General features: G+C 36.1%; 1 protein-coding gene across 19 annotated transcripts in view; it reads right to left on the minus strand.

Moving 5' to 3' along the window:
* NCK1 (NCK adaptor protein 1) overlaps positions 1–24,919 on the minus strand; it is a 96,769-nt gene that overhangs the window by 6,015 nt on the left and 65,835 nt on the right. For 18 of the 19 annotated variants that reach the window (XM_035278446.3, XM_017965835.4, XM_078354155.1 and 15 more), the window contains 2 exons: positions 19,646–19,889; positions 1,281–1,993 (listed from right to left, as the gene is read on the minus strand). In XM_035278446.3, the coding sequence (XP_035134337.1) occupies positions 1,281–1,993; positions 19,646–19,871 (939 nt within the window). In that variant the 5' untranslated portion in view covers positions 19,872–19,889. Of the gene's footprint in view, positions 1–1,280; positions 1,994–16,952; positions 17,049–19,645; positions 19,890–24,919 lie in introns of those variants that run through there. The other variant, XM_035278449.3, reaches the window with a different exon arrangement.

Below are 24,919 nucleotides of genomic sequence, written 5' to 3' on the forward strand. Positions count from 1 at the left end.
AATCCCCAAAGCCTCTTTTTCTACAATTACTCCCAAAGTTTCAAACAGTGAGCCAGATCAAACATCTAACAGAAAACGGATGTCATCACTGTTCCTTACTACCAACCAACTGCTTAGTTGTACAGGCCCCATTTTTCTGAAATTTACATCAGGAAGTTGAATTAATCTCTCTCCCCACCACACCCCACCTCCACACATTTTCTTTCTTTCAACATTTTGTGCAATTACACATTCACTTTTGTACAAATATACTCACACAAAGCCAAGATTAATAATGATTTAATACATGGAAAAGTAGTGTTATCTTTTATCAAGGAAAAAGGCCATTTTTAAGGAAAATGAGTGTCATCAAATTCTAACAGCCTACACAGTATCTAAAAGAGACCGTATTATTTTTCAACTTTTATGGTTTTATAGTTTACTAGTATTGCAATATAATGACTCTTTTGCGACTCAACACAAATGCATTTCAAACACTGTTAAAATAGGTTTTTGAGGTTATTATAGAAGTGTATTCCAGCCTGGCGCAGTGGCTCACACCTGTAATACCAGCATTTTGGGAGGCTGAGGCGGGTGGATCACAAGGTCAGGGGTTCGAGACCAGCCTGACCAATTTGGTGAGACCCCATGTCTACTAAAAATATAAACATTAGCCAGGTGTGGTGGCATGTGCCTGTAATCCCAGCTACTCAGGAGGCTGAGGCAGAAGAATCCTTGAACCTGGGAGGCAGAAGTTGTAATGAGTCAAGATTGTGCCATTGCACTCCAAATAATAATAATAATAATAATAATAATAATAAAATAAAGGTGTATTCCAACTTCCAAGTAACCAATTTATGAAGAAACTTAGTATCAATTTTTCTTAATTTAGGGATTTCCTATGTCATAAGGACTACAGTGACTATCTTCTTACACACTGCATCCAATAGCAATTTTTTAATGTTTCCCAATTTAATCTACAGTATTATTCTATTCTCAATGAAGAAGCCAATGTTCCATTTTGTCCATTTAGTTTAATGCAACAGAAAATATCTCAGGAATGCAAAATCAACAGAACTAGACAAGACCAAATAATCCAGTGTGTAACTCACTGCCACAGCTCTCTCTTATTCAAAATACATAGCTAGAAAGAATGCTAACTTTAACTTTGAAAGATTTATGCTTATGTTATGTCCCAGCTTGTTACCTGGTTAACTTTAGGGAAGTCACTGAACCTCTCCATTTCTCTTTCTTTAAATACCCAGAGCTCTATTTGTATTTGCCTCTGAAAATCAACTTACCGAAGATTCGCTATCACGAATGAGGAAATCCCCTTCATGTCCTCTTTCATTTAATGCCATTTCTGCTTGATGCCTAGTGACTTTGCCATAATACCAAGGATTGCCAGCAAACTTTCCAGTGAGTGAAGGCCTAATGTAATCACACTGTGGAGGTGATGGTTCCAAACCTGAGGTTAATGGATTATTCTGCATAATGGTAACATAGTTTTTTGGTACTAGACCAACCATACCATTGATCTTCCTGCATTTCCACCACTCTGGGTCATTTTCAGGTTTTTCAATAACATCCATTATATCTCCTTTCTCGAAATTAAGTTCTTCATCGTTAGATGAGCTGAATGGGTAAAGAGCCTGTACCACATGCAACACTTGCCCAGTATTCAGGTTATTGACGACTGCTGCTAATTTCTCTGACAGAGAACCCACATGGTCACCCAAAGGACTGTCACTTTCTTCAGTTACATAGTTTGAAGGGAACCATCCAATTTGTCCATTGTAGCTACCACGCCACCACCCATCACTGCATTTCTCCATGACGATCACCTTTGTACCCTTTATCAATGATAATTCATCCTCTCTTTCAGCCATGTAGTTAAATTTCACATAAGCGGGCATGTTGAGGTCATAGAGACGTTCCCCTGGGTCAACAAAACTATCATCAGCAGGAGATGCAGAATCTGGCACACTAGGTTTTCTTTTCACTTTTCCAATGCCTGTTTAAATCAAAAAGTACCATGAGAAGAGAATATAAAACAATGATTACAAAAAAAACACAATTTATTCATAATTACAAAGGAATTTTCAACTCCATATAGACTTTTAAAACTTTTAAACATAACAAATTTCTATGTGGTTAAATCATCTTTTTGGAAATGAGGTACAAATACTCTTTTTCTTAAATAAATAACTATTTAATTTCAGTCATTATGACAGTTCACCTTATATTTTCTCGTCAAAGGCCCTGAAATAACTATATAACAATTATAAAGTTGTCCTAAATAAATGAATTCTCTCTTAAATGTAAATATAGATTATTTCTCTCATAGCCACAATCTAAGCACACAAAGGCTCCAACATACTCACACTCATACTCTTCTTGTCTTAGTTTAAGCAAGCTATATTTTACAATGAGCTGTATAGAAATAAAATTATTTCTATCTTAAATTGGAATATGATATGCAATATAAAATTGCAGTTATGTCTGGCTAATCTTCCCATTTACTTTCTTGGTTCCCAGACCCAGGTAGTTCTATTTACCTCATATGTTTATTTAAAAATATTATTTACTTGTTTCTCTCCCCTTACCCTAGTCACATGTAACCTCCGCAAGGGCAGGGATTTTTGTTTTGTTTACAGATAAAATCCCAAGGATCTCATACAGTGCTTAGTACACAGTAAATGCTTAATACTATGTGTTGAAAGAAATTACAAAATCACCAAATGGTATTATCAACACAAATATATGTTATATCAACTTCTGTCAGGCATTTTCACTGCTGCCCATGTCTTTGATTTTATGTTCTACTTTACCTAGAAATCTGAGGCTTCCCTAGGTAAAACTTCTCAAATTCCTTTTGTGCCAAAACTCTCATTATCCTCACTCTCTTTCTTCACTGAAGTCTCCAAATCCTGATTTTTCTAGGATCTTAATACTATCTTTCGTGACTCTTTTGGGACTCAACATCTTTGTTTTCCTTCCTATTCAGCCCCTTCAATTGTCTAAAAACACACTCCGATCTTTTCTACTCCGAAATGAAGTTACTTTAACTCTGCTCCAACTTTTAAACTATAACATTTTGGTAATTTATTTTTTCTCTAATTGGTCCAATTTTCCCATAGAATAAACTACACCACTCTTTTAACAGTTGTCTTTCTCTTTTCCCTCAACTTTTTCACCATTCACACTCCTAACTCTTTATAATCTGATCCTTTGTCTGCAGTATTCTATCAAAACTACTCAATTAAAACCAAAATCATTCTTATGTCATCTCTCCTTATGACCCAATCAGTAACTTTTAGAGTCCTCAGCCTTTTCAAACTCTCTATGCAGCAACCAAGATTACAACCCACTCTCTCCATTATGTTTTCTCCTTTGACTTCCCTAAATTTATTATTTTCTTTTCTGAACTGTTTACATATTCTTGTTTGCCTCTGTCTGGACTCTCTAACCTTGTTATTATGGCATTGCATTGTGCTTCTTTACTTATCTTCCTTAATATAAGTATAAATGAACTTCCTGAGGGCAGAAAACTAGATCTTATTCCTATCTCCAATAGTAGCACATACATCAGTAATAGGAACAAAGGAATGTTTACTGAATGAATAAATGAATAAATCCTTAGTTGAAAGTGTTTTGCAAGATGCCATACTTGACCTTCTTCTCTATTCCAAGAAAATCATACACTTTCATTTTCTCTAATTTCTGTGCAGAAGGTTCCCAGATCTGTTTGCAGCTCTAACACCTTTCTGGAATTCACACGCTACAATTCCCAGTGTCACTAGACACCCACAGATTGTGCCATCAGTACCTCAAACCCAACACTCATATCCAAATAAAAAGAATACACTCTATACCAATAAATCAACTTCTTCCTTCCTAATTTTCTTACTTTTGGTTAATCTGAGAAACCTTCTGAGAAATCCCTACATTTGGGATGATACCACCAAAAATGGCATAGTAGGGAACCAAGGCACTGTCCCTGCAAAAAGCAATTAATGCAATTAATGAGCTGGTAAATACTGTCAGACTCAACTTTTGCAGAACTCTGGAATCTAGAAATAAATAAATAAATAAAATCTAGGGCAAGGCTTATTGAATAAGTTGCTGCTTTGTAGTAAACAGAGTGCTATAGCATCCTAAATTGCCTGCCCACTATTTCCCACACCCCAAGTCAGTGATAGCTATGTGGATAGTAACCTGTACTCCTAATGCCAGAGGAAGCAATACACATCTTAAACAACTGTGATTTTAGTTTCAACTTGTCTGGCAGCTCCCTACGGACCTGAGCAATGGCTTGCCTTGGCTTTGCCTGACTTGGATCATTCCCAGGGGATAGGGAGTCTTCCTGGGTGGTTTTTGCCAAAATTATTTAATTGATGCAGCAGTCCGGGGCAAGGGATAACAACTGGGACAAGGATCAGGCAGATGGAAAAGCCTGGACAGAAAGGGGATGGGAAAATATATACATGAGGTATATATGGGGTAATAAGGGATGCGTCTACCAATCAAGAAGGATGTGCACATGGCCAGGGCTGGACACAAATTCAGGAGAGGCCCAAGAAAGGCCCAAGAAGACCTAAGCTTTCACCCTGACTGATCTTCAGACTTTGAGCAAACAATAAGCAAAGGCTAAGGCAGAATTATAAATGGCTTCACTAAGTGGTCAAAGAGTACTTTGACCATAAAGCCATAAAGCCATCTTCAAAGATGGGAGAGGTTTTTTTGTTGTTGTTGTTGATTCCAAGTGTTTAAGGAAACTCTGTCAAAACACTAGCTAGCTGATTACTAAGCAAATGGAACAGACTTCAGTGGCCATACATGACCAGGAATTACAGACCTTACAAAAATAGTTTAGAAAAGTCACTAAACAAGCAAACAGTAACCACTCACAATAAGCAGCAATAAGCTCTGGGGAGGGGATAGAATCTGATGCTGAAAAAAAAAAAAAAGAGCCAATCAAGAATTCCACATTTAGCAAAACTGCCCTTCAAAAATGAAGGAAAACTTAAGACATTCCCAGATAAACAAAAAGTAAAGGATCTCATCGCTACTAGACCTGTGCTATACAGACCTTACAAAAATAGTTTAGAAAAGTCACTAAACAAGCAAACAATAACCACTCACAATAAGCAGCAATAAGCTCTGGGGAGGGGATAGAATCTGATGCTGAAAAAAAAAAAAAAAAAAAAAGACAAGAATTCCACATTTAGCAAAACTGCCCTTCAAAAATGAAGGAAAACTTAAGACATTCCCAGATAAACAAAAAGTAAAGGATCTCATCGCTACTAGACCTGTGCTATAAGAAATGCTAAAGAGAATCCTCCAAGCTAAAAAGAAAAAACACTGGACAGTAATCTGAAGTCATATGAAGAAATAAAGAGCAATGTAAAGGTAGCTACATAGATAAATATAAAAGTCCATAGTATTACAGTTTTTGTTTGTAAGTTCGCCTTTTCTTTCCTACATAATTTAAAATACAAATGCATAAAGCAAAAATGTCAATTCTAGGTTAATGGGCATATATTTTAATATGCAGAGATGTAATATACAAAGATGGAGCTGCAAATGAGCTGAGTTATGCATACTACTGAAATTAAGTTGGTATTAATTCAAACATGATTGTTAAAAACCTAAGATGTTGTGCTGGGCATACTGGCTCACACCTGTCATCTCAGCACTTTGGGAGACCAAAGCGGGTGGATCACAAGATCAGGAGATCAAGACCATCCCAGCTAACATGGTGAAACCCTGTCTCTACTAAAAACACAAAAAATTAGCCAGGCGTGGTGGCAGGTGCCTGTAATCCCAGCTACTCGGGAGGCTGAGGCAGGAGAATCCCTTGAACTTGGGAGGCAGAAATTTCAGTGAGCCGAGATCATGCCACTGCACTCCAGCCTGGGCAACAAGAGCGAGACTCTATCTCAAAATTAAAAAAAAAAAAAAACCTAAGATGTTAATTGTAATCCTCAGGGTAACCACTAAGAAAAAACAAACAAACAAAATACAGAAAGAGAAACGAGAAGGGTAATAAAACAATATATCAGAAAAAATAGGCCAAGCACAGTGGCTCACACCTGTAATCCCAGCACTTTGGGAGGTCAAGGTGGCCGGATCATTTGAGGTCAGAATTTTGAGATCAGCCTGGCCAACATGGTGAGACCTCATGTCTACCAAAAAATTAGCCAGGCATGGTGGCATGAGCCTGTAGTCTCAGCTACTCGAGAAACTGAGGCACAAGCATTGCTTGAACCTGGGAGGCAGAAACTGCAGTGAGCAGAGATTGCACCACTGCACTCCAGCCTGGGTGACAGTAAGACCCTATCTCAAAAAAAAAAAAATGGGGCCGGGCACAGTGGCTCAAGCCTGTAATCTCAGCACTTTGGGAGGCCGAGGCGGGTGAATCACAAGGTCAAGAGATCAAGACCATCCTGGTCAACATGGTGAAACCCCGTCTCTACTAAAAATACAAAAAATTAGCTAGGCATGGTGGTGCATGCCTGTAATCCCAGCTACTCAGGAGGCTGAGGCAGGAGAATTGCCTGAACCCAGGAGGCGGAGGTTGCAGTGAGCAAAGATCGCGCCATTGCACTCTAGCCTGGGTAACGAGCGAAACTCCATCTCAAAAAAAAAACAGAAAAATAAATCACAAATGAAGACAGTAATAGAAGAATTGAGAGAAAAAAGGAAAACAGCAAAATAGCAGAAATCCTTATCAGATATTACTTTAAATGTTAATGGATTAAAAATAACATGATCCAACTCTGTTATCTGCAAGAGACTCACTTTAGATCCAAAGATGCAAATAGGTTTGTAAATGAAAGGATAGAAGAAGATATCCCATGTAAAAGATAACCAAGAAAGTAGGGGTGGCCATATATCACACAACACAGGCTGGGTGCGGTGGCTCATGCCTGTAATCCCAGCACTTTAGGAAGCCAAAGCAGGTGGACAACTTGAGGTTAAGAGTTCAAGATCAGCCTGACCAACATGGTGAAACTGTCTCTACTAAAAATACCAAAAATTAGCCAGGCGTGATGGCAAGTGCCTGTAATCCCAGCTACTTGGAAGGCTGAGGCAGGAGAATCACTTTAACCCATAAGAGGAGGAGGTTGCAGTGAGCCGAGACCACAGCACTGCACTCCAGGCTGGGCAACAGAGCAAGACTCTGTCTAAAAATAAATATCACACAACATAGACTTAAAGACAAAGGAGAGTGTATATTGATAAAAGAATCAATCTATCAAGAAGTATAACAACTACAAATATATGCCTACCTAACAAGAGAGCCTCAAGGCATATAAAGCAAAAAAATGACAGAATTAAGGAAATAAAACTGTTCAGTATACTTGGAGACATCAATACCCCACTTTCTGTAAAGGACAGAAGTAAATGAAAGATCATTAAGGAAACAGAGGCCTTGAGGGACAGAAGTAAATGAAAGTTCATTAAGGAAAGAGAAGCCTTTAACAGTACTATAAACCAACCAGACCTAACAGACATATAGAGAATATTCCATCAAACAAAAGCAGAATACAGTACACATTTTTCTCAAGTGTACATGGACTATTCTGCAAAACAGACCATATGGCAGGACGCAAAACAAGGCTCAATAGGCCAGGCACAGTGGCTTAACCCTGTAATTCCAGCATTTGGGAAGCCAAGGTGGGACATCACTTGAGCCCAGGAGTTTGACGGCAGACAGGGCAAGACAGCGAGACCTTGTCTCTACAAAAATAAAAAATAAAATAAAATAATTCGCCAGGTGTGGTCGTCCACACCTGTAGTTCCAGCTACTCAGAAGGCTGAGTTGGGAAGACTGCTTGAGCCCAGGACTTCAAGGCTGCAGTGAGCTATGATCATGCTATCGCACTCCAGCCTAGGTAACAAAGACCCTGTCTCTATTTAGAAAAAAAAAATCCTCAATAAATTTGAGACTGAAGTCATATAAAATATTATTTCTGACCACAATAGAATGAACCTAGAAATTAGTAACAAAAGGAAAACTGGAAAATTAACAAGTGTGTGGCAACTAACACTCTCTTAAACAGGTCACAAAGAAATTTCACAAGATTAGACACTACTATGAGATAAATGAAAATGAAAACACAACATATCAAAACCTATGGGAGGCAGCAAAAGTAATGGTCAGAGCGAAATATATAGCCCTAAAAGCTTGCATAAAAAAGAAAGATCTCAAATTACCAATTTAATCTTAAGGAACTAGAAAAGAAAAACTAAACTCAAAGCTAAAAGAAGGAAATAATAAAAATTAGAATAGAGATATACACAAAAGAGAACAGAAAAACAGAGGAAATAAACAAAACCAAAATGTGGTTATTTATAAGTACCAGTAAAATTGAAAACTCTTTAGCTAGACTGAGATACTCAAATAACTAAAATCAGAAATACCACTTCTACAGACCTTACAGATACTTAAAACAGGATTATAAACAAGTACTATGAACAACTGTATGCCAATAAATTAATAAAACTAGAAGAAAAATATCAATTCCAAGAAACGTACAAACTACCAAAGCTGACTCAGGAAAAAATAGAAAATTTGAACAGACATATAACAAGTAAAAGATTAAATCAGTAACAAAACATATCGCATCAAAAATGTGCTCTGGACTAGATGGTTTCACTAGTGGATTTTACCAAACATTTAAAGAAGAATTAACATCAATGCTTCTAAAACATCTCTAAAAAGAAAAAAGAAGAGACTACTTATTAATACATTCTATGAGGCCAACTTTGCCCAGAATACCAAAGCTATCAAAAGAAAACTGGTAATATCACTTAGAAATGTAGATGCAAAAATCCTCAACAAAATTCAGTTGGTTTCCTTTATTTGCAGTAATTATGTTCTATAAAGTTACCATAAATACTGAATTAGCAAATACTGAACCACAGCTCCTAAGGGAAAAACAAGGTTAGCCTTCAGTCATATTTTTGTTAATCACTATATGACCTTTATTCGTGTTTCTTGTTAAAGACACTTTGTTTAATATAAATTGTGATTAACACTGAATTCACAACTAACATCACTGTAACTCATGCCTAAATGAAGCTTATCTAACACTCATTTTTTCCATAAGGCAAATTCACACTTCATTACTATGCTTGGGGGCCATTTTAAACAACAAAATCATCAACAAGCACAAAAATGCAAAAAAAGTGGAACTAGACTGCGCAAAGGACACTTGTTTATGGTACAAAAGCTGAAATAAGAAGGCAGAACATCGCCTCAACTGGGAATGTGCAGCACATCAGGCGACTCACATTTTTGCCACACTGCACATGTCCACAAAACACTGCAAGTATCAACTCTGGGCTTATAAATAAATTTTAGCCAATTCACAAATACAGAATCTGTGAAGAATAAGGATTATCTGTATTAGGAAAACAAAATCTAGCAAGCATATTAATAGGATTGTATATAATGACTAAGTGGGATTTATGCAAGAGGGGTTCAACATATGAAAATATAATACACCTCATATTAGTAAAATAAAGGGGAAAAAAACGAAATGATTATTTGAATTGATGCAGAAAAAGCATTGGACAAAATTCAAAACTGTTTCATGGTAACAATGTTCAGCAAAATAGGATTAGAAGAAACTTTCCTCAATATAATAAAGGGCATCTACAAAAAACTGTGGAGCTGACATCACACACAATGGTGAAAGACAAAGTTTTCCACCCTAAGAACAGGAACAAGATAGGAACAAGATAAGAACAAGGATGCTCTCTTCCACCACTTCTATTCAACATTGGATTGTAAGTGCTAGCCAAAGCAATTAGGGAGGGGGAAAAGCATCCACAGATGACATTATCTTATAAATAGAAAATCCTGGCCGGGCGCAGTGGCTCACGCCTGTAATCCCAGCACTTTGGGAGGCCAAGGTGGGTGGATCACAAGGTCAAGAGATCGAGACCATCCTGGTCAACAAAGTAAAACCTCGTCTCTACTAAAAATACAAAAATTAGCTGGGCATGGTGGCGCACGCCTGTAGTCCCAGCTACTCGGGAGGCTGAGGCAGGAGAATTGCTTGAACCCAAGAGGCAGAGGTTGCGGTGAGCCAAGATCGTGCCATTGCACTCCAGCCTGGGTTAACAAGAGCGAAACTCCGTCTCAAAAAAAAAAAAAAAATCCTAAAGAATATACACAGACATACACACATACATACACACTCCCACAGTTAGAATAAACAAATTGAGCAAAGTTTCAAGATCAACACACAAAACCAGTCGTATTTCTATATGTTAGCAATGAACAATTCAAAGACAAAATTAAGAAATTCCATTTATAATAGCATTAAGAATAAAATACATAGAAATAAATTCAACCAAGGAAGTATCAGACTCATATACTAAACACTGTAAAACACTGCTGAAAGAAATTAAAGAAGATCTAAATAAATGGAAAGATATTCTGTGTAAGATGGCAATACTGCCCAAAGCAATCCACAGATTCAATGCAATCCTTACTAAAGTTCTACCATTTTTTTCCCACAGAAATGAAAAGGCTGATTCTAAAATTCACACTGAACTGCAAGGTGGACCCCACATAGCCAAAACAATCTTGAAAAAGGAAAATCAAGTGGAAGGACTCTCCCTTTCTCAATTCAAAACTTACTACAAAGCCACACTAATCAAAACAGTATGATATTGGCATAAGGATAGACATATACAGCAGTGAAGCAGTTAGAAATCCTAAAATAAACCCATGCATCGATGGTCAACTGATTTTCATTAAGGGTGCCAAGACCACTCAACGGGAGGAAACAATAGTTTCTTCAACAAAGGGTACTGGAACAAATGAATATCCATAAACAAAACAATGAAACTGGACTCCAATTTCAAATAATATACAAAAAAATAACTCAAAATTACCAAATGTCAGAGCTAAAACTGTAAAACTCTTAGAAGAAAAAATAGGAGTAAATATCTGTGACCTTGGATTTAGCAATGGATTCTTAGATTCTGGCACTAAAAGCATAAGCAACAAAAAAAAAAAACCAAGATCCATTATACTTCATAAAAATTAAAAACATTTGTATATTAGACACTATCAAGAAAGTAAAAAGACAAATAAAGACTTAGAAGAGAATATTTGCAAATCATAATTCTGACAAGGATCTAGTATCCAGAACATAAAAATTCAAAAATGGGCAAAGGACTTGAATAAACATTATTCTAAGATATACAAATAGCCAACAGGCACATGAAAAGATCCTCAATATCATTAGTCATTAGAGAAATGCAAATCAAAACAGCAATGACCCTACCTCACACCCATTATAATGGCTATAAACAAACAAAAAAAGAAAATAGGTGGTGGCAAGGATGTGGAGAAATTGGAATCCCTCTTTATAATACTGGTTGCAATGTAAAATGGTGCTACCATGTCGATCAAAAAGCAAAACAGAATTACCATATGATCCAGCAATTCCACTTTTAGGTATTCACTTAACTGAAAATAGATATCCAAATAATAATTGTACATGCATGTTCATCACAACACTGTTTACAATAACCAAAATGTGGAAACAACCCAAATGTCCATCTATGAATAGATGAACAGATAAACAAAATGTGATATATACATATAATAGTTATTCAGCAGGCCAGGTGCAGTGGTTCACACCTGTAATCCCAGCACTTTGGGAGGCCAAGGTGGGCCGATCAGTTCATGACCAGCCTTGGCCAACACGATGAAACCCAGTCTCTACTAAAAATAGAAAAATTAGCCAGGCAGGTGGCGGGCACCTGTAATCCCAGTTACTCTGGAGGCTAAGGCAGGAGAATCGGTTGAACCCAGGAGGTAGAGGCTGCAGTAAGCCAAGATTGTGCCACTGCACTCCAGCCTGGGTTACAGGGCAAGACTCCATCTCAAAAAAAAAAAAAAAAAAAAAAAGTTATTCAGCCATAAAAGGAATGAATTACTGATATATGCTACAACATGGATAAACCTTGAAGATATTATACTAAATGAAAGAAGCCAAACACAAAAAGGTCACATACTGTATGACTGCATTCATATAAATTATCCAGAATAGGTAAATCCATAGAGACAGAAAGCAGATTAGTAATTGCCAGAGACTGATTGAGAATAACTATTTTTGGGGTAATAGAAACATTTTGGAATCAGAAGTGATGGCTGCACAACATTGTTAATGTACTCGATACTACTGAACTACGTGCTTTAAAATGGTTAATTTTATGTTATATAAATTTTACCTCATAAAAAATTTTTTTGAAGAGTCTTACATCAAATCCTCACAATCATCTTTTATCTCTTTACTGACAGACAACACTTTCCATTCCCACTATGATCACTCTTCTTCAGGCCTATTATGTAGTACCAAAGATTTCCTGGCCCTGCTAAACTAGTTTCCTTATTAACTCAAATTTCTCCCTCAGTCAATCCATCATCCAGTCTAATCTTCCTATAAATAAAGTTGCATTCACATGACATCACTGCTCAAAGGCCAACAGTGGCTGTCGCACACAGCAGATTCTCAATAAATATTAAATTGAGTAAAACTGAATAAATGATATGAGGAAAATACAAAAAAAAATTTATCTGAAAATATAGACTAGTTTCAAACGATTTTTTTGAAAATTCAGAATTTGCACAGTTCTGTGTAAGACATGCAAAAGATCAGTAAAACCTAGAATGATCCTCTCTGGAACTTGGTTTAAACACATTACGTCTAAGACTAAATTATACACTGTCAAACAAAGAATAGCCTGGCATACCCATAATCCCAGCACTTTGAGAGGCTGCGGCAGGTAGACCACTTGAGGCCAGGAGTTCAAGACCAGCCTGGCCAACATGGCAAAACCCCATCTCTACTAAAAATACAAAAATTAGCCAGGCATGGTGGCACACACCTGTAATTCCAGCTACTCGGGTGGCTGTGGCATGAGAATCATTTGAACCCAGTAGGTGGAGGTTGCAGTGAGCAGAGATGGTACCGAGTTTTGGGGAACACGAACATTCAGGTCATAGCACTTCCTGACCTCACAGTTCAGCATGATCCTCCTAGGCTCAACAACTCCTTTTTGCATCAAACTCTTCTAATCCATTGCCTATCTCACTCCAATTCTCTAATCTTTAGTAATAAAGAATCCACTATGAAAACTTTAATAGGAGATATAAATTAAAATTTTAGTTCTGCTACTGGTTGTATGATCTTGGTCAAGTTACTTAATCTTTTTTAAACTCCAATTTCTAACACAGAAACAGAAAACCAAATGCTTCCCCTATGAGAGGGAAGGGTGGGCAAAGGAGAGGAGAAAAGATAATTAATTGAGTACTAGACTTAATACCTGGGTGATGAAATAATACGTACAACAGGCAAGGTATGGTGGCTCACACCCATCATCTCAGTACTTTGGGAGGCTGAGATGGATGGGTCACCGGAAGTCAGGAGTTCGAGATCAGCCTGGCCAACATGGTGAAACCCCATCTCATACTAAAAATACAAAAAATACACCACTACAGGTGGTGGGCACCTGTAATCCCAGCTACTCAAGAGACTGAGGCAGAAGAATCACTTGCACCTGGGAGGTGGAGGTTTCAGTGAGCTGAGATCATACCACCGCACTCTGCCTAGGCGACAGAGTGAGACTCAGTCATGGAAAATAAATAAATAAATAAATAATATGAACAAGCCCCCATGATACATATTTACCCATGTAGCAAACCTTCACATGTACCCCAAAACCTAAAATAAAAGTTTAAAAGAAAACTCTAGTCTCCCTGTTTGTACAATGGTGGTATATAAAAAAATTAATTCATAAATTGCTTGTAAATAATTTTAAAAAGTCTATGTGTAAAGCACTTACAGTACATAGAGGCACTCAATCAATGGTGGTTACTACTTTCCTACCTTCTAGGACTTCTGGTGTTTAATTTTTAAAATTACTCAAACCTGGCCAGGGGTGGTGGCTCAGCACTTTGGGAGGCTGAGGCAGGCAGATCACTTGAGGCCAGGAGTTCGAGACCAGCCTAGCCAATATGGTGAAACCCCATCTCTACTAAAAGTACAAAAACTTAGCCAGGTGTGGTGGCATGCACCTGTAGTCCCAGCTGCTTGGGCCCTGCAGCACTGTTTGTTAACCAAAACAATGCATTATAAACTCCACGAGGATTTTTAAGAACTTGGTTAAGCACTGTGAGCAGTCCCTCTTCATATGACAGCTGTACTCCCTGAGGCAAGTCTTTGTATCCGTAACTATTCCTTATGTAACCTGGTTTCCAAATCCTTGATATACTGGATGCCACTATTTGGAAGCATCCAAGTTTCTCAATACCATTGTTGAAGAATCTCTATCAAAAGTGGATTAATTACATCATGTTTTATTTGACCAACACACATATAAGGGAGCTACTGCATTCCTCCACCTGAACACCTCTCAGACTCGAATCAATGTCATCATGGACTGTGCTGACTAGAAGTAGGACTTCTACTTCATACATTACCACAGCAGCTCTAAGTTTTTAATTCACGTAAGCTACTGCCAGGCTAGGTGCTCACCAATCTGTATAATTCCTTTTAAAATTTTAATGTAGAGTTTTACAATACTGTCTGTTCCTATTCATCTTGTTCATGTCTATCTTGATGTTAGTTAGCGCTTCCAATATTCCTTAGTTTAAGCATGTCATTTTTCCTTCATCTATATTACTAATTGTTAAGATGGGGCCAAAGAAAGTTTTCCTGCTGCTTATATTTCTTTAGTGAACTACAATTCTGTTCTTGTGTTTCTACTTCAAAACCAATTTCTCCCTCATTGCTTTCCCTCAATTCCTTTAACACACTTAAGACTCCTTAGTTGTTTACCAGGACTATAGGACTTTAGAGTTAGAAGGGACTTCCCAGGATCATTTAGTCTTGCCCAACTCTCTCCTTTACAAGAAACAGGAAATCAGAAAAGTTCAGTTATTTTTTGCAGGCCACATGGCTGGGAGCAGAACTAAGAAATACTAAATATATGGTATTCTTTCCATTACAGTTTTTTATTTAAATTTTTGTATGTTCATCGGCTCATTTCATCTACATGAAATAAATTATTTTTTATTCTGTGTTATTTAAAACATTGTACAATTTTTGTTTTCAAAAATATTCTGGCTACCATACAAAGAGCACATAATACTCTGTTTCTTCTACTTTGTTAGCTCATTCAGGGAGGAAGTAGATCAAAAACCTGTCTCTACTCTGACAAACTGCCTGGAAAAACAAATAAAAAATTTAGAGTTGCTGTAGGGATTGGGCAAAGGAACATTTTGGTTGAAATTTCAAATCTTGTTTCTCAGTCTGCAAATGCATTAACTATCAACTTCCTAAGACTCAGTAGAAAGAATAATTTTACCATTGTATCGATGATATACATCGAATGTATCAATGACACAATGGATTTTTTTTTTTTTTTTGAGATTGAGTCTTGGTCTGTCACCCAGGCTGAAGTGCAGCGGCACGATCTTGGCTCAATGTAGCCTCCACGTCCAGGTTCAAGTGATTCTCCTGCCTCAGCCCCCCAAGCAGCTGAGATTATAGGTACCTGCCACCATGCCCAGGTAATTTTTGTATTTTTAGTAGAGACAGTGTTTTACCATGTTGACCAGGCTGGTCTCAAACTTCTGACCTAAAGTGATCCACCTACCTCGGCTTCCCAAAGTGCTGGGATTACAGGTGTGAGCAGCCACTCTTGGCCACATGCAATCTTTTATATTATTTCTGGTTGATTTATAGTTAACATGGCTTATGACTAAACCTAGATATGAAATCCACTGTGTTTTTAATAAATAATAATCATCATATACCTTTTCACCAGAATGTAGGATCTGCAAGAGTTAGTATTCATTTTTCACCCTATGATTTCTGCCTGGCTTCGAGAAGGCTCTCAATAAGAATGTGTTGATGAACAAATGAATGAGCAAATAAGTAAGTTTTTCAAAGGTAAAACTCACCCAAAAAAAATGAAAATGCAAAGATCTGAAATTTTAGTAACTCCCCAAAAAGTAAACGGAAGAGACATATTCCAGAGGAACACACTAAAGCTAACAAATGAGTCTTCATATTACAATTATAATATTCTTTTTCAACAAGTGCTTACTCCTTCCTTTTCTCTGGAATCTCTCATCAGGTTACTCTTTGTTTCCTTAGGCTTGTTTTGCATAAGAGACTTCTATAATAATTCTTCTGTTCATTTTTGTAGAAACACCAAGCAAATGTTCAAGAAATTCAAATCAAGTTCACTATGATAAGATCATAAGGAGGCCACCAGCAGAACCAACAGAATTAGGCTCTTATCAATTATTATTAGTACTACTTCATGACCCAAACTCAATAACAGTCAAGAATTCACTACATTCCTCTTTGTCATACAGCTGTTCTCATAACTCAAATCAAAATATCAATTCTCACATTCATCAAAACATCAATTTCTAGCAATACTACATTGATTAACTAAAAACATTCTCTTTACTAGTGCTTTTATTAAAGATTATCTTTATACTGTTCCTCTAATAAAAAAGTTAAAAGTCGTAAAAAAAAGAATGTTAATTCAAAAGTTAAGGATGAAGAAATCTATTCATCTAATCCTTTTCTAATGTTTTTAATATGTTTACAATTTATTTAATTCACTTCAAATGTCTGTGCCAAGTTGAAAGTTACTGAATTAGAACTGCATCAAACCCAAACCATTTATATTCTTTCTCTACTTGTTAAACATTCATGTTAAACATTTAAAATTATTTTACTTACCAAGTCAAAGCTACAATTTGCGGACGTATTCACCAATCATTTGGTTTACATTACGTAAACATAATGTACTAGCTTACATAAACCCACCAAATAGTTTTCCTTTAATTTACAAAAGCAGAAAATCTAATTCACAACTGTAAGAAAACAATGGATTTAACAATAAACAGATTAACTTACTGAAAAAATCTTTAAAGACATTTAACCAATCCATTTTGAATAAAAGTTCCGTGTTCTCTTCTGTCAGTTTGTTAGACACAGCTCAGGATAATTCTCAGTGAGCTTCCTGGTCTGTTCTGCAACACTGAAACTTCCCACACCCAATCCATGTGACCTGGCCCACACCCAGGCAATAGAAAGGTTTTCTGAGGCTTCTCTCTTTCCCAAACTTTTTTTCCTCTAAATTATAATACAGCCTGTATACCAAGTAAATAATGATGGCCAAAAATATGACCTTATTATTTAGACTTATTTTGGAAGAAGCTTTAAAGCATATACACTTAATATGTTCACGCATTAATCCTTTTGTTTTCTTCTTTTCCTTCTCAACTTTCAAACAATGTCTCCACCAGCACAACCATTGTGAAATAAATCCATTAATTACACTGGACATTTAACTTACCAAATGGGTGCAGAAATTCCAAGAAAAGAAAAAGGCCATCCAGCAAATGCTGGATTTATATCTCTTTACAGGCTAACTACAGATCACTGACTCAAAACAAGGTTTCCAAGCACCTTGGAATATTGGTAGCAATAACTGTAATACAGTAATAAAGTTAACAGAGATTTCCTAAGGTTTAAATAGATAAAAACCTTGATAAAACTGTCTCAGTAACATCAGAATGTAGTATAGAAGGCATCCCTGGAGTATTAGCAAATAATAAAAATTTTATCTAAATGGGCTTTTAGATTTATATATGTAATATCTAATACTGGGATATTTCCCCCCTTTTCTCTGTGATATTACTTTTTTCACTATATTTTGTTAATTACTGTCACATTCACTCTAGTCCCAAGATACCAGTGTCCTTTCAAAATGGAACAAAAAAAGTCTACCTGAGTATATTCTAGTACCCTGTGCACTTATCACTATGAAGCATACTTTCTTGACAGAAATTACCTTAATTTCCCCCAATATCTCTAATCAACATGCTTTAAATAAATGTACAGTATTTACAAAACCAGAAGTATTCTTGGTTTTAAGCCTGGTCTCTTCTGCTACTGAAGGAAAATCTCTGATTTGTCTTCCACTGAAAAACTAAAAACAATGGTCTTAATGGAAAAACCCGAAAAGTACTAAAAAAAAGTTACCTGAGCAGTTAAATATGACCATGACTGTATCTATTTAATTACCTTTAGAACACTGGAAATATTTTTTTAACTCAGAGACTAATAATCCATTACATCTTACTCCAAATTGTACTATATTTTAGTTTTTGCAGTTTTACAATGGTTAAAAACTTTAAATGTTTGTCTTTTATTGAGGATAATTAGAAGAACATTCTAGGATAACAATAATGTTGAAGAAAAATAAAAACTAAGCTGGGCATGGTATTGAGCATCTTAGTCCCAGCTACTCAGGAGGCTGAGGTGGGAGGGTTGCTTGAGCCCAGGGGTTCAAGTTTGGCCTGGACAACAGAGCAAGACTCCATCTCTACAAAAACCATAAAAAAATAAATAAATAAAAACTAATGTAAAGTAGTGAGTCAATAGTGTTTCGTATTTGTCAATCATGCTATATTGCTCCCAAACTGTCTTTGCAAGGAGAAATTGTACTTTTCTTCTACATACAAACAAAGAACCATTACGCAAATAGCATGTTTGTCTGAACACCAAAAATGAAATTCTGTCCCTCCCAATTCCTTCCTGTCAGCTATGGAGAGTTTAATTTTTTTTTACTTTTTAAAGAGAAGAGGGCATTCCTCACCCATGCATATTTCCTTCCTATTAGCTTAGCCAAGTTCAATGCAGAGCCAAGCAGGCTCCACTGTCTCAGGCCCTAATGGAGGGCCAGTAAAAATAAAAAACAAAAACCTTATAGTTAGTGAAATAAAAAAAGAAAAAAGGGAAACAAAATATAAAAGGGCTCTATAGGTGCCAATGTACAGTAATGATCCACAGTTCTCTTATCAAATAGAAAAATAAAATGGTGGGTTTTAAGTGAAGTTCAAACCATAAGGTCATTAGATGTTAAAATTCATTATGTGCCATGTAAATAAGTTGCCTTGGTGCCAAAGAGGCAGTTCTGCCTATAAGTCTAAACTCCAACAGTCATTCATGGTCCGAAGAGCCCCTGCTAGAAGATCAGAGTTAGTTCTACTTATTAGCACCACTTTGGCTTGACTTTGAGCGTGGGCCTAGATTTGCAGAAACTGCATGTTAACACCTGTGACCTTCATTTGTCTTTTGAGTTGAATACCTGCTATGAGTCAAACTTAGCCCTTGCCTTTTCAAGTCAATTATGCACACTGCTGCCAGAATTATGTACAAAGAACTAAGTTCCAGGATTCATTTAAAACAAAGCATTTTTTTTTCAAATAAGAAATATCTTGGCCAGGCACCGTGGTTCATGCCTGTGATCCTAGCACTTCGGGAGGCTGAGGCAGGTGGATCACAAGGTCAGGAGTTCAAGACCAGCCTGGCCAAGATGGTGAAACGCCATCTCTATTAAAAATTACAAAAAAATTAGCTGGACACAGTGGCACATGCCTGTAATCTCAGCTATTCAAGAGGTTGAGGCAGAACTGCTTGAACCCAGGAGATGAAATGAAGGTTGCAGTAAGCGGAGATCATGCCACTGCACTCCAGGCTGGGTGACAGAGCAAGACTCTGTCTCAAAAAAAGAAAAAAAAAAAGAAATAGAAATATCTTACCTAGGGTATCTTTTAGGTTTTTTACAATAGATGCTTTCCGAGCACTGTTTTTCCTTTCCACATAGTTAGAAGGCACAAAACCTGTTTTATTCATGGAATTTCGAACTCGCCACCAGGACTTAGAATCATCCAGGAGCCATAATCTCTCATTCTTCTTGATGTCCAATTCTTGTTCTTGTTGAGCCACATAATCAAATTTGGCTACTACCACCACTTCTTCTGCCATCTTTCAGCAGCTTCAGCACTGTAAATACATGGAAAATATTTTTATATAAGGTTGAAGTAGTATTCGTCCACATGCTTTTCAAAAGAGACACACCTAAAAATCTAAAGACAGCAAGATTAAAAGTAAAAACCATAGGAAAAAAAATACATGAGGCAAATACTAATTTAAAGAGACTGGTGTGGCTGGGTACAGCAGCTCATACCTGTAATCTGACACTTTGGGAGGCCAAGGCAGGCAGATCACTTGAGGTCAGGAGTGCAAGACCAGCCTGGCCAACATGGTATAATCCCATCTGTACTAAAACACAAAAAATAGCTGGGCATGGTGGTGCACACCTATAGTCCCAGCTACTCAAGAGTCTGAGGAATCACTTGTACCCAGGAGGCAGAGGTTGCAGTGAGCCTAGATCGTGCCACTGCACTCCAGCCTGGGCAACAGAGGGAGACTGTCTCAATCAACCAACCCACCAATCAACCAATAAAGACACTGGTGTTGCTACATTAATATCAAACAAAATTTTAAGAGCAAAAACCATTACTAGCAATAAAGGTGACTATCCAATGAAAAAGGTTCTACTCAATATATATAATATCTAAACTTATATGTACCTAACTAGATAGTTCCAAAATATGTTGATAAAAACACAAGGAGAAACTGACAAACTCATTACCACAGAGGGCAATTTTTAAAATATTATCACAATAATAAAACAACCAAAGAAATAAAAACATTGGGCACAGTGGCTCACGCCTGTAATCCCAGCCCTTTGGGAGGCCAAGGTGGATTGATCACCTGAGGACAGGAGTTTGAGTCCTGCCTGGCCAACATGATGAAACCCATCTCTACTAAAAATACAAAAATCAGCTGGGTGTGGTGGCAGGTGACTATAATTCCAGCTACTTGTGAGGCTGAGGCAAGAGAATCTTGAACCTGGCAGGTGGAGATCGCAGTGAGCTGAGATCGTGCCACTGCACTCCAGCCTGGGTGACAGAGCCAGACTCAGTCTCAAAAAAAATAAAATAAAAACATTATTAAGGGTAGAGAAGAAATGACTTCACAACCAGTGAGTCTGATTTAATAGAGATACACAGAGTATTACTTCCAAACAGAATACAAATGAAACACATACAAAAATTAATCAAATGCCAGGCCATAAAGAATGTCTCAACATTCATGCAACTGATATCCCATATTCTCTAACAACCGTAACAAAAAGGTAACTTTTTAAATACCAACTATGTTTGAAAACTTCTAAAAACTGATGAGTCTAAGAAGAAATCATACAGAATTTTGAAAATACTCAGCATTAAATTATACTTTTAAAAACTATACATCTAACCCTGGGGGATGCATCAAGAGGAGTGTATATAGAAAGATTTTTAGTTTTAAATAGTAACATTAGCAAATAAAAAGAGCTAAAAATAAATTAATGAACTGAGTATCTTAAGCAGCTGGAAAAACTGACGAAACATTAGAAAGCCAAATCCAACTAGAAAACAAGCAAAAAAACACAGAGACATTCACTGAAGATTTACAGATGGAAATTAAGCACATGAAAAGGTATTCATCATCATTAGCTATTAAGAAAATGCAAATTAAAACCATATTGAGATGTCACTAAACACACTTGTCAGAATGGGTAAGAGTGGTAATACCAAATGATGACAAGGTAAATTGAAAGTAGATCTCTCATGCACTGCTGATGAGAATGCAAAATGGTACGTTTACTCTGCAAAATCGTCTTGATAGTTTCTTGTAAAACTAAACATGCAACTATCATATAACTCAAAGACTGCACTCCTGGGTATTTATCCCAGATAAGTGAAGACTTATGTTCACATTTTACATGAATGTTAACAGCAATTTTATTTCTAACAGTCAAAAACCGGAAACTACCCAGACGTCCTTCAATAGGCAAATAATTAAACAAACTTGTATGCCCATACCAAAAAGGAACAACTGATATACAAAACAACCTGGATGACTCTCCTGGGAATTATGCTCAGTGAAGAAAAGCCAATCCCAAAGGTTAACTATATGACTCTTGTTATATAACATATGACTTATATATGTTATATATAATATATATATATATTATATAATAATTATATATATTATATTATATAAATATTTTATATTTATATTTATTTATTTATATATTATATAAATATTATATAAATATAATATATAATATATAACATGTATAACTATATGACTATAACACTCTTGAAATGACAATAAAAAGTTTAATTAAAATAAAAACTGAAAGAGAAAACACAAATAGTCAAAAAGTATTCAAAAGATCCTGAATATCTCTGTAATTAAAGAAATGAACTAAAACTGAAATACACTTATCTATCAGGGTGACAAAAATATCACCAATATTATCTAGTGCTCCCCAGAATGTACAAAAATAGCATTCTACTACATTACTGGTATAATAACTGAAAATTTATATAATGCCTTTAAGGTTTTTAATTTTGGGACATTTCAACATATATAGAAGTAGAGAATAGTATAATGAATCCTATACCTATCACCCAACTTTATCAATATTATGCCTTGTGGTTCACCTATCCCCCTAATTTTTGATAGGGAAACTGGAATCCTATGATTTCATAAAAGTACTAACAGATTGAAAACCCATACTCCTCAAAAATTAACAAATCAAGGGCTCTTGACCTTTTTCCCTTTTTAACCCATTTTCGCCGGAGGATACAATTATTTGTGTGTGAAAAATCAGACCTTGGTGATGACCTTAAGCAGCAGGATATAAATAACTCCCACAAGCATAGCATTCCAATAATGGAACACCAGGCATAAATGGGGTAAGCCATGGGCTTCTCCTCCTGCCTTCTGGCAATGTGGTGAAACACAGAACTTCTACTCAAAATAATGTTTTTGATGCATAAAAATACATAAGATTGTAAATAAGTCAATTATATTAAAATTCAATTTGATGCATAAAAATACATAAGATTGTAAATAAATCAATTATATTAAAATTCAATTATCAATATATTTTCAAAAGCTCCTTTTAAAAAAGTGTTTATTAAGTTTAAGAACTCCTGCAACACTTACTTCATCTAATGCTAACAGTCAATTTTTGCTGAGTGTATTTAAAAAAAAAAAATTCTTACAGTTGGTTTGAACTGGGATCCAAACTAAGTCGATATATTGCACTTAAGCTAATATGTTTTAAGTCTCTGACACCATTCTCTTTCCCCACTCTATGTCATTTATTTATTTGTTTAAGAAGTTGGCTTCATTTGTCCTGTAGCATTTCCCACATCTTGAATTTGGTAATGTGTATTTTCATGGTGTTCCTCTATCATCAGTATCTCCTATAAACTGGTAATTATTTCTAGAGGCTTTACTTTTTCTAGGTTGTTTCGTCATTGTTGCAAGAATACTTAATAAATATTCTTATGTACTTCTTATTGCCATTTATTAGGAGACACATTATGTCTGTCTGAACCATTTCCTGTGATGTTAAGACTGAATGATAGATCTGTAACATTATAAAGTTTTATCCATTATAAAGTTTATGATTTATCCATTAAAAAGTTCCCCCACCAAACCTCTACCCAATGGTTTTATCTGCCACTGATGATCACTGCCTAGATAAACTATTTCCAAAATGATGATTTGCTAGCGTAGCTTTTAGAAACTATTATTATTCTTGAAGGAAATTTTTGCCTAATTATTCCATTACTCTAAGACATAAAACCTTATAGAAATGGTAGAATATATACTTCTGTGTGGTTGTGACACCAATTGGATGTAGATTTAGGCTCACTTGTTTTCATTTTTTGAAGATCACTTTATTTTCTCTTTTTAAAATGTAATTGTTTCATAATTATGTAAAACATTTGGATGGTTCTAAAAGCGAAACTATCAGGCAAGGTACAATTAGAGGGGTCTTCTTCCATACATTCTCTTTTCTCTCCCCTCCCCCATCCACCCCACTGGATGGCCATTTATTTGTTTTGGTTTATGTTTCTTTTTTTTTTTTTTTTTTTTTAATATTTTAAGGAAAGTATTCAAGAAAAATATAACAGAAAATTGAAAATTCTAATTTTCATCTACCCCCACAACAAAACATACTCACACACATGCATGTGTGCACACATACACACACAAGGATATACTATACTGTGTTAATCTTTTTCAGTTTAATAATATGTCCTTAAGATCATTCCACAGCAGCATATGAGATTTTCTTTACTAATATATCTACTACTTCTAACAATTGCACAGTTCCTCATCATTATAGAAGCAGCACTTCCTTCAACTGGACTTGATGGGTCAATGGGTTGTTTCTAATTTTCTGGGATAAATAGTGCTGCAACGAACAGCCTCATATACATTTCATTTTGATTTTCTGTTAGTATACCTTTGGGTTAGAATCATAGAAGAATGCTGATTACAACTAAGGTTTGTATAATTTTGTGAGATATTGCTAAATGCTGTTATTTGTAACTATTTTCTAAAATTCCTGATATATCAGTGATTATTTCCTCACAGCCTTGCCAACAAAGAGTGTTGTCAAACTTTTGCATTTTTGCCAATTTAATAGGGGAGAAATAGTATTTCAGAGTTTTTATTTGTATTTCTCTTATTACAGTGATATGTTTTACCATACTTAAGGGATGTTTACATTAGTTTTTCTGTGTAAACTACTTGTTCATATCTTTTGCCCATATCCTAAAAAGATGACTCCAGCTCCATTAAGTTCTTACCTGAAAAGGTTCCACACTGCCAGATTTTACTGTTTGTTCCAGCCAAAACCTGGTGATAGGCAGTTGGTCCCCTGAACTTCCACTTAGAGCAGTTAACTTAGAAAGCTTGAGGTTATAAATCCTTTCTTTGCCCCTTTGCAATACAAATCTCCTACCTCGAGAACCATCTCTTTGAAATACAAACAATCAAGAAGGTAACTTTCACTTTTGTTCCTAGTCCCTGGTGAGAGGGTAAGAGCCAAACACTGGTGGGCCTAATTTGCATCACTGCCTCCTGTCACAAATATGTTTGTTTCTCTTCCAGAT

The sequence above is a fragment of the Callithrix jacchus genome, chromosome 17 (assembly GCF_049354715.1).
Source record: "Callithrix jacchus isolate 240 chromosome 17, calJac240_pri, whole genome shotgun sequence".
In the NCBI taxonomy this organism is placed as follows: domain Eukaryota; kingdom Metazoa; phylum Chordata; class Mammalia; order Primates; family Cebidae; genus Callithrix; species Callithrix jacchus.